Here is a 12,079-nt window from a genome sequence, read left to right as displayed (position 1 = left end):
AGATGAGATATAATCTCTTCGCAGTAAATCATAAAGACGCACCTTTCTACACATGAAGTGTTTCAAAAGAACAGCCTCTGTTCCGTCACAGCTGAGGCCACTTACAATGACCCTTGCAAGCCTATGTGCTCTTTATGAAGAAAAAATGCTACTGTAAACTAACTGTCAGGTCTAGTGAGTGTAGAACTGCATGATAAATCTGCAACACCAGCAATCACAGAAACAGAATAAAGCGTTGTTAAAAACATTTTACAGAATGATTGCTGATTTTGTTTAAAACAAAATGCAATGACCAGTTTTTAATTGTCTGATATGGGTGCAGTCGTTCATCCCTTAAAGTTTTCCATTAAAAATGATTAAAAAAAAAATAAAAAATGCATGCAGATTCACTTTCACTTGAATCACTGTTCTGAGAAAATACCCAGTGTATTTATAGTGAGGCAGACATGAAATGTATTTTGTTTGTGAAAGTTGAAGACCCCAAAGTAAACCTCACATTCCACACTGCGGTCATGTTTTCTCTCATCCCAAATTCTGAAATCAACTTAGACTCAAAAAGACAAAAACTTAAAAGTATCTGTACAGCAGTGTAATATGCCAAGTAAAGTTCCTGCATTCAACATTTAACATGAGCTTAATAAGTACTTAATGCCTCGAAGTTCAAAGCATAAGGAACTAAGCATTAGTTTAAAGGTAAAAGCTGGTTGACATTTGTGATTTTCACAGGTAGCAAAAGTACACACATTCTTTACTCAAGTGCAAGTAAAAAGTATCCCTCTGAAGGACATCTCTACTGGCCATTACTGGTCAAAACTAACTGAAGCTCATGTCATATTAATATAATTCAAAGACTATTAAACCTAAAGGTATAATTAGTGGGATTTGTCCTAGCTATTCCTAAAAGCACCAAAAAAATAGCTGATTGTTCAGTATCATTCCCAAGATGTCAAATAGTCACATTTTGGGTTGGTAAAACGTCCTGAGCAGCAACAAAGTGAGAAAATAAGAAAATCCAGGCAGAGGGCTGCTGGATCTCTGCGGATACGAGACACCAATACCCCTTTTCCACTGGTCAAAAATCCCACTTAAACCCACTGAGATCAGGCTTTTGTGTGCAATGGGAATGTGTAAACTCTGCATTTACACCCGGGTCAATAGACCCGGGTTTTTATCACCTCGGCTCAGCTCGGCTCGACTTTGATCTAAACGTAAGATCCGGGTGAACACTCTAAATTCGTCTGTGCAAAGTGATGGTTCGTTATCAACATCCGGTGGTGGCGCGTAAGTAAGGAAGGACATTGGGATGCAGCCTATTAAAGACGCTTATAGGTGCTTCTTTCACAATGGCTCTATTGTTTGCATCATTTTATTGTTTTCTCTCCTGTTACATTTGTTTCTAGCGTATTCGTGAAGTGAAACATGATGTCAGTGACGTACAACGTAACACTTCAGATAAAAAGCACAGACGGGCTGCCTTGTCTGCAGGAAGTGGGAATGTGATCAACAGGCGATTTTAAGCGGGTTGACCCGTGTTCCAGTGTCCCTGTCTGTTTCTGCCTTGTTGCGTCTTTTTCGCTGTTTCGTCACACTACATCTGCTGGCCGTGATATGCACTGATGGGTAAAAATCAGTCTTGTGATGTTGGGAAGTACATGTACAAGTACAACGAAGCAAAATTAAAAAAAATAATATATAATTCCCCTCAAATGCATTCAAGTTTATGTAAATGTAAGGAGTAGAACGAACTGATATTTGTATTCAAATTTAGGGAGTCAAAGTAGGAATAAATACCAGAGTAAAGTACAAATACATGAAAACATTTACTTAGGTACAGTGAAGAAGCATTTCTATTTTGTAACTTTCGACCTCTGGTGATTTTTTTTAAATACAATGAAATTTGTACAGAGTTTGGTCTGTGGCTGGCTGCACAGAAATGTCAGAGATGGGTGTGTCTCTGGACTGATGACCTGGAAACTGCAACATCCTGTTTACGTCCCTGCCTTCATGCGTGCAGTCATTTTAGGGCAAAAAACAATCACCTCGACATGAAAAGTTGGCCTATAGCAGGCAGAAATGTGTCACACGTTGCGCAAACTTTTCCGCCGCCCTGTACGTGTTCTTTTGTCTCCTCCTCAGTAAGCTGTAATGGCATCTATTGTGATCAGTCAGTGCCTTATCGCCCAGTCACGCGTCCCTCCCACAGGACAGCCAGTTCGTGTTCTGTGTAAATGAGCAGCGGTCGGTCCCCGGCGCTCCATTTTTCAGCTCTAAGGGGGATTTTACCGACTTCCGCCTGCATTTACCTTTTACTTTCACTCTTCCATCCGGTGAGTGCATGTGAGCAGAGCGTGCTTCAGTCGTTCCTGGAGAAAAATCAGGTACGTTCACTATAACAACCGGCCTCCGTTCCTCCGGCTCTGGACACACGCACATAGCATATCCGGACGTGCTTGGTGCGTTCACGGCAGGATGAGTGCTATTTAAAGCTCGACGTGTTTATTTCCGGGTTTATGAAGACTGTTTCAAACGCTCAAGTGACCACTGATGCTGGTCAGGCATAGGTAAATAGAGTATACGAGGCTAATTTTGTTTATATATGCGTTCAAAAAACGTAAATAGGGAGGTTAAAAGTTAGAAAAGGTCAACAAAGTACCGTAATGATCTTTGTAAACAACACCCACTTTGGAAAAATGCTGAATTTCAAGGTTGTTGTTGTTTTTAGTATCACTTATGGTATAACCCATGTAACCACAAGGCCCGTGGACTATATGTAATAAGATTATACTAATACTAGGAAAGGGGGGAAAAAATGAATTAAAAAGGCTCCTTATCACCTGCTGTGGGTAACATTGCGACACCGATCAGGTAGATTTTGTCAACTTTTTTTGTAAACTTTTCAGCAAAAGTGAAAAGAAAAGCCTTGTGTAATAGGGTAACTGAATATTTTGTGTTTAGGGTTGCAACGGTGTGATATTTTTTCTCTATGACAACCATCTCAGAAACTAAGTTTATGGTATCACCTTAAAGGGTATTACGCAATACTTATTCATATTTTCATAATATATCAGTTACAATTACCCTTTAAAAGAAGGGAAACAGCCATTCATTTCACACAAAATTAGACAGACATGAAACTTGATATAAACTTTAAACATATGTAGAATATGATACCCCGGATGAATTTACATGTATGATAAATGTCATGGTATAGCCATGGTATAGCTTGAAAGACACATTTTATCATTGCAACCCTAAATATAAACACAATCAACTATGCAATACAATATAGGTGCATTTCTGTTTCCATTTAAACCTGTTTGGAATGTATTTTGCATGTGAAATTATGTACTGATTCCATTTGCTTGTCACAGGAAAGCTGTACAATATCAGTCATGGCCGCCATCAGCAGCTCAAACACAGCCTTCGCCTTGGAGCTGTTCCGCACTCTGAGTGAAGAGAAGCCCGACGGGAACATCTTTGTTTCCCCGCTGAGTATCAGCTCGGCCCTTGCTATGGTATACCTGGGTGCTAAAGGAGACACTGCTGCACAGATGGCACAGGTCAGCACACGGTCTATTTATTACATGCACTTCCTCCATCACATGATGTCTCTACGTAACTTATAGCACACATATAAAAAGTGTCCATAATAAAAATGTAGTCACCCTGGCCTGTATCCATAAAAGATTGTATGAGTCCTGAGGCTCAGGCTATATTGCCTCGGGTGTGTCTTCAGACGGGGAATGTCTCGTTCCACCTGTACTTTGTACTTTGTACTTCTCTATAATGGCCTCTGAAACAGGTATTGCACTATGTCCTCGAAAGCAGGTAGTTGTACAGTCACGCAGATCCACATTTCAGTTCATGAAACTGGCTTTTCTTTCGAAAGGGTGCATTAAATCCTCAGAGCTTAGTTCTTCATTTTATTTTGATTGAAGACTTCTGTGTTGACAGCTGTAGTTGTAGGTTGATGGTGATGACTAACTGAGTAAATACAGAACACAGAGCAGCTTTGCGAATAAAGGAAATGCACTGTATTGTCAAAGTCATTCCCAAATGATGTGCATCAATCTTCTGCTGGAACAGCTTTATGTCACGTTGGTCTGATGCTGCCAAAAGAGCATTAGTGAGGCCCAACACTAAGGGTGGTACAAAGTATCAGTATGACAGTTTAAGTTTAAGTTTATTTATGTTGTAGGGACAGTGCACAAACATCACTGTAAATGTGCCAATGTTAGCCAGGAGGCTAATTTTCATTTGTTGTTCCTTGGCCAAGAAGTTAAGTTAGCCATCAAAAAACAACAACAGTAAAACACACAAGTAAAATATGAACAAGAAAGAATAAAACATAAGCAGCTGAACCAGTAAAAAGCGACAGTATATTTCATTACTTCCTCTTGTGGTACATTATTGATACACCATACCACCATACGTGCCAAATATTGAGATTTGTATGAAACCATGCTGGAACTCTTAACAGATTCCCCTGGTAATCTGACTTACCAGAGTCACTACTCCACAGCTCCTTGGAGTGTAAACTTACTTTACACTGATTGTAAAGATTTAACGGAGCCCTGTTGTATTCTCCCTTTAACCATTCCAACTCCACAGCTGTTCTGCTTTCTGGCAGTTCAGCCTTTTGCCAGTTATGACTGTGTTCCATTGGAATGATGACACACATGGACAAGTTGCAGTCAGTGTGGTGTTAAAGAGGCACTAAGCTAAGACTATGTACAATTTGTCATACCTTGGTTCATGTCGCTTGTCAAATGCTGTGAAACTGACACCCCAATGCGGTGCAGGTTCATGACGGAGGTGTTAGCTGGCTTTTTGCATCGTACACAGGAAGGAGCCTTGCCTAAGCTGTCAACATAAAGTTGAACTAAATACTGTCGTCTAAAATATAGTGATATACTGTAGCAGTTAGATTTCCCTTCATTTTCCCTTCTTGCTCAAAAAAAAAAACACCCCAGAAAAGTACAGAAGAATATGGGGACGTGCCTGTCTTCATACTTTTGTACAGTTTACAGAGTAGGCACATACATTAACAAATTGACAACATTAAAATAACATTACAATTACAGGAAAAAAGACCAATACCATTAAGCAGAGTGCCTGGCTCATGGCTCAAGAACAGTGTGATGTCCTTCTGCTGTGGCTTTTAGCTTCATTTTCATGTTTTATCTGTAACTCAACCTCTTGATCCCAGAATAAAATCTGTTGTTACAAACTTTTTGGCAGACACTCTCATTCGGCTGTGGTGAAGGTGTCCATGCAGATTTTGCGTCACTCAACGCTGGCATCAACTCACCGTCTGCATCCTACATCCTGAAACTAGCCAACCGTCTCTATGGAGAAAAAACTGCCCACTTCCTCCCGGTGAGTTTCCCGTTTACAGTTACCACAGAAGATACAGGTGCTTTGACTGAATTTATATGACAGTGTTGACAATATGTTTATTCTTTCTGCAGGAATTCCTGGGTGCCACACAGAAGTATTACCAGGCAGACCTGAAGGAAGTTGATTTCATCGGAGCTGCAGAGGCGTGCAGAGGGGAGATCAACAGTTGGGTCGAGCAGCAGACTGAGAGTGAGAATGTTAATATGATACAAAATCATACCAAGACAAACTTGTGAAGCAATCATTCGATAGTGTGAGTCAGTGTTCAATGGTTGCCTTGTCTTTGTATTCCCTTTCAGATAAGATTAAAGATCTTCTGAAGCCAGGAACAGTCAATGCTATGACAAGGCTGGCTCTGGTTAATGCCATCTACTTTAAGGGAAACTGGATGCACCGCTTTGATAAGGCAAATACCAAGGAGATGCCCTTCAATGTCAAGAAGGTGAAAACTAACATCTAAAGTTGCCGATGTAGAGACATAAATGATGAATTCCAGAAACAGCAGATGTGCAGCTGATCACCTTCAGAAATTACTTATAGACTCTCTAATGTGCTCTGATCACCCCCACTTTCTGTATACCTTGCATGTCAGAATGAGAAAAAGCCGGTCCAGATGATGTACCTGATGAAGAAGTTACCCTACAACTACATCGAAGAGCTGGGTCTGCAGATCCTGGAGCTGCCGTACGTGGACGACGAGCTGAGCATGTTCATCTTGCTGCCTGAGGTGTCCGAAAACGGCCCTGACCCTCTGCTGAAGGTACATCACCTAGAAAACACCCACCTCCATAGGAAAGGCAGTTTTCATGTTCACTTTGCTTGTGAAGTTTTCTTGCAAACAAACAAAAGTTATGTTTACATTCGGTGTTAATTTACCAAAACGGGGTGGTATAATTTAGGCCTAATTTTAAAGAATTTAAAGTTCTGCATCATTTACATGAATGTTCAGAGCTTGCAGTCAAGCAGGGCAGGGTTGTCAATGGGGTCACCCATTTGAGTGCACACTCAAGTGCTCACTATAAAAAAAAATAAAAGAATTAAACAGGAACCCACTCATAGAATAACAGCTCTGCGGTTCTAAAACTTCACAATGAACAAGATGCTTTAATCAATATTTTAGGAGAACAATGGATCAGATGTGTAATGTACAACGTGTCCTTTGTAGAAAGTATAGTGTTTCCTTGAAAAGCTGACATTGTTTAAAGTTTCTTTTCACTTAATCACAAACCTCCAGAATCCACTGCTTCATTATTTCAACTTATATAAAACACTTTGAGGATCAGGTGATTTCTTCAGCCAGTATAAAGCTGGCTTTTACAGCTGCATCATCTTTTGCTTCAACTCCTGTGATATTCTGTTGAATAAAAGGCAGGCTGCCTTTTAAATTCTTGTACTTACTTGTCGATCCTCTTGGCAGGCTAGGTTACTTGGCTCTGTGTTTGGTGTCATAGTGCCGCCACTTTCCTTTGGCACAGCCACTGCCTCATTACAAAGCAGCCATTCAGCTTACCTTCATCAATCACAAACATGTATTTGCTCTTCAGTCTTAATTACCTCGTCTTTGCTTCAACATTCCTATTTCTGGACATTTTGCCAGGCTGCTACAATCGACGTTACCAACTACAACCACTTGGACAGGGTGCCACTGTTTTAAACAGCCATTTGATATTCAGATGCTAAAAAGTGTATTCCGACATCTAATGGCTAGACACCCTCAGCGCGCAGACAATGAGATCTTGGTGCACACATTTTATTTTCTTGCAAGTTCTCGCGGGAAACATAATGAGGCACCAAGCCAGATTCTGTCTGCAGGCTTAGAGTTTTGGAGATCAAATGGAAGTGAATACTGTATTTCCACTCATGCAGCTTAAAGCAAACTGACATTACCTGTTGTTTTGCAAGGTACCATCAAATCTCCAACACTGTTTAAATCTGTTTTGTCAAACAAGATCCACATGCAGATATTGTACTTACTGCTGTGTATTATGAAGATCTCAGCCTCTGTATATAACATCTGTTCTCACAAAACCAAACCAGATCTCAGGACTGTTTTTGGTAAAACTGCATCCCATTTCTTTGCACCATTATAAATAGAAAGAATTACAGAGGACTGGTCAATATTAAACTTTCAATTTCATATCTATTTAGTTATGTCAGTGATTGTAACTGATGCTGCATGTGCTTTAGTTACGTCGGGTTACGAATTTTTCCCCTTTTTTTGCCTGGCTCTGTTTTTTCTTCGCTCAGGTTTCGCTTGTAAAAGAGATCTTGATCTTAAAAAGACAACCTGATTAAATAAAGCTCGTGACCAACCCAATCGGCAGAATAAATGTTAGCAAAGTATGCTTCTGCAAAAGCACAGAGTTAAAGCCTGGGCCTTTTTATATTGCAATTTTAAATTTGTTAAGGTAACTGAAAACTGTCACGCTGTCCACTTCACTTGCACTTAGGTTGACTGACAACAGCGTTTCAGTACTTAAACATTCATCAGGTTATCTCACAAGACAATGGGGGAGGCTGTCTTAAGCAGGGTTGTAGACTCGCATGGCCCAATCAGGGCCTCAAAATGCCACCAAACACACCTGGACCTACACATCTACGCCACTGAATGACATTTTATTTTATCAATCAATGCGCATATGTGCGCAATAGAAATAGTATAACAGTATAAATGTAGTACAAAAATCAAATTTAAAGAAATGTACTGTGGGAACTGGCTAGAAAAACTAGTACATCTCAGAGATGACAGAACAGGCCAGCTCATGGTGACACATTAAGGCAAGGCAAGGCAAGTTTATTTGTATAGCACAATTCAGACACAAGGCAACTCAAAGTGCTTTACAGGCACACATAAATTACATTAAAAGACATACAAATTTCATTTAAAAGACATTAAAAAATAGCATGTTAAGACCAGTAAAAACATTAAGAAACAAACATCAAAACAAGTGGGCTAAAATAGAGAAGCTTTAAAAGAAACAAGACTGTAGAGTCAGAGTCATAATGCAGTTCAAAGACTTGAATTGCTTCAGTTAAAAGCAGTGGCAAAAAGAAATGTTTTAAGTCTTGATTTAAAAGAGGTGAGTGTTGGAGCAGACCTGCAATTTTCAGGGAGTTTGTTCCAAATATGTGGCGCATAGTAACTGAAAGCTGCTTCTCCATGTTTACTTAAGAAGTAGGTCATCCAGAACACTAGGGAGCATGGTCTAATGTGAACCAATAGGTCTTTTAATTGTTTTCCCTGTTTGTAAATGTTAGTCTAGGTTGAATTTTTTATTCCTCTCTAGTCACAACACTGCACTTATTCCCTGCTTAGGTTTAGGCAATGAACACACCTGCTGTGACTTGACAAAAATGGATGGAAATATCACCCTGGCTGTAGTAACAGCACAACCACCTTTTCCTCCTCCTGATATGAAAGCCAGCTAAAAAGCACTTAATATGAGTATGATATGCCATGTTTGCTGCAAATTTCAATCTCCGACATATCAGTGGTCTGCGGAAACGTTAACTTCTTACATTATATTCTGATGACGGGACTGTTATGTACATATGTTACAAACAATAGTCCAGCTAGACAAATCGACAACAGCAACTCAATCTGTTATCATAGGATTTCAGAAGAACCTAGAATCCGATGCATGCAACCTCTTGTCTTTTTTTGTTCCAGCTGGAGAAAAATCTAACACGTGAGAAACTGGATGAATGGACCAACAGGGAGAAGATGGACGTCCACTCAGACGTCATCGTTCACCTGCCCAAGTTCAAGCTGGAGGAAGACTATGAGCTGAACGAGCCCCTGTCTAAAATGGGCATGACAGATGTGTTCTGTGGAGCGAAGGCAGATTTGTCGGGCATGAACGGTGAAGGAAATCTCTTCCTGTCTGCAGTGGTCCATAAGGCCTTTGTGGAGGTAAACGAGGAGGGGACGGAGGCGGCAGCAGCCACAGCAGGCATGGTGTCGTTCTGTATGCTGAGAGAGGAACACTTCACAGCAGACCACCCCTTCCTCTTCTTCATCAGACACAACAAGACCAAGTCCATCCTCTTCCTCGGCAGGTTCTCGTCTCCTCAGTAGACAGAACCAGAAGAGGAGGATGTTGGGCTAATTAAAATAAATAAATAAAATAAAATAAAATTAATTGCCTTATATTTTGGGATGTTTCGCGAATTTAAAGGAACGGTTCAGCCCAAAATGAAAATTCAGTCATTTTCCACTCACTCCCATCCCGATGGGATGCGGCATTCTACCAAATGTTTAGAACATAAAAACAGAACTGATTAAACACTTAAAATGGCTCCGCCCCTCCTTTGGCAGGGGGTTGAGTTTGACTGAATTTAGATTTTTTTGGTGAACTCTTCCTTCAAGAACGCGTTTGTATTTTTTTTTCTGGGGAGGGGGGTGTCTGGCTTTGCACTGAAATCATAGTTGTAGCTATTCAAATAAGATTTTTTTAAATGTTTTTTGGTTGAATGAATGGGTTGTGACACTGCAATCAATTCAACTGATCATTCTGTGCAGGTGAAAAATAAAGCTCCACATGTGTTAAAATGGACTGCTTCTGTTTGCTTCAGAGCACGGTAGTTCCAATGAAATGTGTTCATGGCAAAGTTTTAGGATTGCCCACAGGATCCTGGACAATTTCTTGAAAAGCACATTTTTGAAATACCATTTCCATTCTTTATGCATTCCAATTAAAATGCAACTCACCACATTTGTGTTGGCCCGGCAAATAAAATCTCAGAGGCATATTTCAAATCCTCAGGGCACGAAACGATACCTCTGCTTGAGTTAAGATACCTCGAAGGTGGTTGAAGAAGCATGTTTATTTTTTAAATTTAAATTGATTCTTTGTTTTTGTATATTTTCGCCTTAACATTATTCCTGACTGACATAATTATATCTGGGTTTTTATTGTTGAATATATGTAAGCATATAAAAAATAAATGCTGGTAAGTGGTATAATCTTGTAAGTGTCGGCTTTGATGATAAATCTAGATTTTTGGTGTAATCTATTCATTTCTGTGCAGTTTGTTACTTGATTTACAATATTTTGGGGAATTTTAATGCATAACTCCAGTAAGCTGTGAGAAAACAAACTAGTCAAAGTAAAACACACAGCCAAAACCAATACAAATATAGGTCTGAGACAAAATTCTAGCTAAAACTATTAAAATGTCAGCTGCCAACTATACAATGAGGTCAGTGATCTCTACTGGATATCCTGTAAACTCTTAGAGCTGTGAGATTGAAACCTCTGTGGCCGTGTCTCTCCTTCTGTCCACTAGATGGCAACAATATCTCGCAATTTTGTTTTTGAGACTTAACCTGACAGAAATTATACACTGAGGACAGCAATGATACAGAAATTGCTGCACCACCCTGCTTAGCAGATGGTAAAAATAAATAATAATAAAACATGATAAACCTTATTTCTGAAACACAAGACTGATAAATTTGCATAAGAAAAACAATGGTAACCAGTTTAAGTGGGTTTGTCTAGAAGGCGTGTAAAGTACAAAGTACATATTTGAGTTGTGGGACTGTTCTGAACAAATAAAAAATGGTAAAATAAGTTATCAAATAGTTCTTGTGAGTTTAATTGCTTCAGTGTTATCTCTCGAGCAGGGCTGTCCAAAGAGGGGCCCCCATGTGTTTCTCGGGAAGAGAAATTGTTTTTTTGTGAGGTGAAATTGCTCTTTGAATATGTAGGACTTCTAATTGTTTTTTCATAATCTGTACACGGCAGGCAGAGTGACACTTTATGCAGGAAGTCAATTTATTAAGATGATTTGGGATCCTGGTATCATTTTGCATCTTAAAGCAACACTATGTAGTTTTGAGGAAGAAATGCAACATTTTTTGTATTTACACTATAAATGAGGTAACTACGGAAGCGTATTGCTGCCACACCAAAAAATAAAAACTGATCAGTGTCACATTCAGTTTTTCATTTTTCAGGTGTGGCAGCAGTACGCTTCCGTATGTAACAATACAAACTCAGCAATATTTTTTTCCCTTATGTGATGAAACAAACTGTTGGAAAATAAGGTCCCCAGAGCACTGTTTGAAGGTGGCAGGGTCCACCAACTATTTAAGAAAAAAAGTAAAACAGTATAGAATTGTGTTGTCTTAAGGTCAGTTTGTTCATTCAGTCATGGAAACAACATGGAGAAGTTGTTTATTTAGTTTTTTGGTCCTCTACGGGAAGAAAAAAGGATGCCCATACATCTACATAATAGTATAGTAGACTAAATCTTTAATGAGCACTTGACAGAACATTAAATGTGACGTTTTTGTGCTTTTCTGTTCAATTGTTTTAGGGATAGGACTCGAGCACCACAGCAGTTTTGGGGAACACATTTTAATCAAATGAGAAATATCTTCATTTAAAAAAAAAAAAAAATGTATGCCTAGAAAAAAGTAATTAAACAAACCCTCTTTGTTATCATGAATGAATAAACTGAATAAACAAAGTGACCTTAAATGACAACACAATTTATACTGTTTTACAATACATTACTTTATATTTGGTGGATCCTGCCACCTTTCCAGCTTCAAACAGTGTTTTGATATTACCTCAATAATATTGTAAATAAATAAATAAATAACAAAATCCTGAGTTTGAATTTCCTCTCCAAAACTATATAGTGGCCTTTTCACATGAACTGAAAAAGA

General features: G+C 39.2%; 1 protein-coding gene across 2 annotated transcripts; it reads left to right on the top strand.

The window, feature by feature from the left end:
• The first annotated feature begins 2,035 nt into the window (after nucleotides 1-2,035).
• On the top strand, nucleotides 2,036-10,285 carry serpinb1 (serpin peptidase inhibitor, clade B (ovalbumin), member 1). 2 transcript variants are annotated; one of them, XM_030434385.1, is made up of 7 exons: nucleotides 2,036-2,378; nucleotides 3,372-3,560; nucleotides 5,242-5,379; nucleotides 5,472-5,589; nucleotides 5,700-5,842; nucleotides 5,993-6,160; nucleotides 9,071-10,285. In XM_030434385.1, the coding sequence occupies exons 1-7, from the start codon at nucleotides 2,229-2,231 to the stop codon at nucleotides 9,476-9,478; spliced, it is 1,314 nt and encodes a 437-aa protein (XP_030290245.1). In that variant the 5' UTR covers nucleotides 2,036-2,228; the 3' UTR covers nucleotides 9,479-10,285. The 2 variants fall into 2 exon arrangements, with proteins under 2 accessions (XP_030290245.1, XP_030290246.1); XM_030434386.1 differs by lacking the exon at nucleotides 2,036-2,378 and adding an exon at nucleotides 2,541-2,561.
• Nucleotides 10,286-12,079: the final 1,794 nt, after the last annotated feature.

The sequence above is a fragment of the Sparus aurata genome, chromosome 11 (genome assembly GCF_900880675.1).
Source record: "Sparus aurata chromosome 11, fSpaAur1.1, whole genome shotgun sequence".
NCBI classification, from domain to species: Eukaryota; Metazoa; Chordata; class Actinopteri; order Spariformes; family Sparidae; genus Sparus; species Sparus aurata.
The sequence above is the reverse complement of the archived record's forward strand: the minus strand, read 5'-3'. Positions and strand labels throughout refer to the sequence as shown.

What these genes read in the sequence shown, in the direction of transcription:
- serpinb1 (XM_030434385.1), top strand. Translation starts at nt 2,229, where the DNA reads ATGAGCAGCGGTCGGTCCCCGGCGCTCCATTTTTCAGCTCTAAGGGGG. An exon ending in CTGCTGCACAGATGGCACAG is followed by an intron (nt 3,561 to 5,241) that starts GTCAGCACACGG and finishes ACTTTTTGGCAG; the next exon opens with ACACTCTCATTCGGCTGTGG. An exon ending in AAACTGCCCACTTCCTCCCG is followed by an intron (nt 5,380 to 5,471) that starts GTGAGTTTCCCG and finishes TTCTTTCTGCAG; the next exon opens with GAATTCCTGGGTGCCACACA.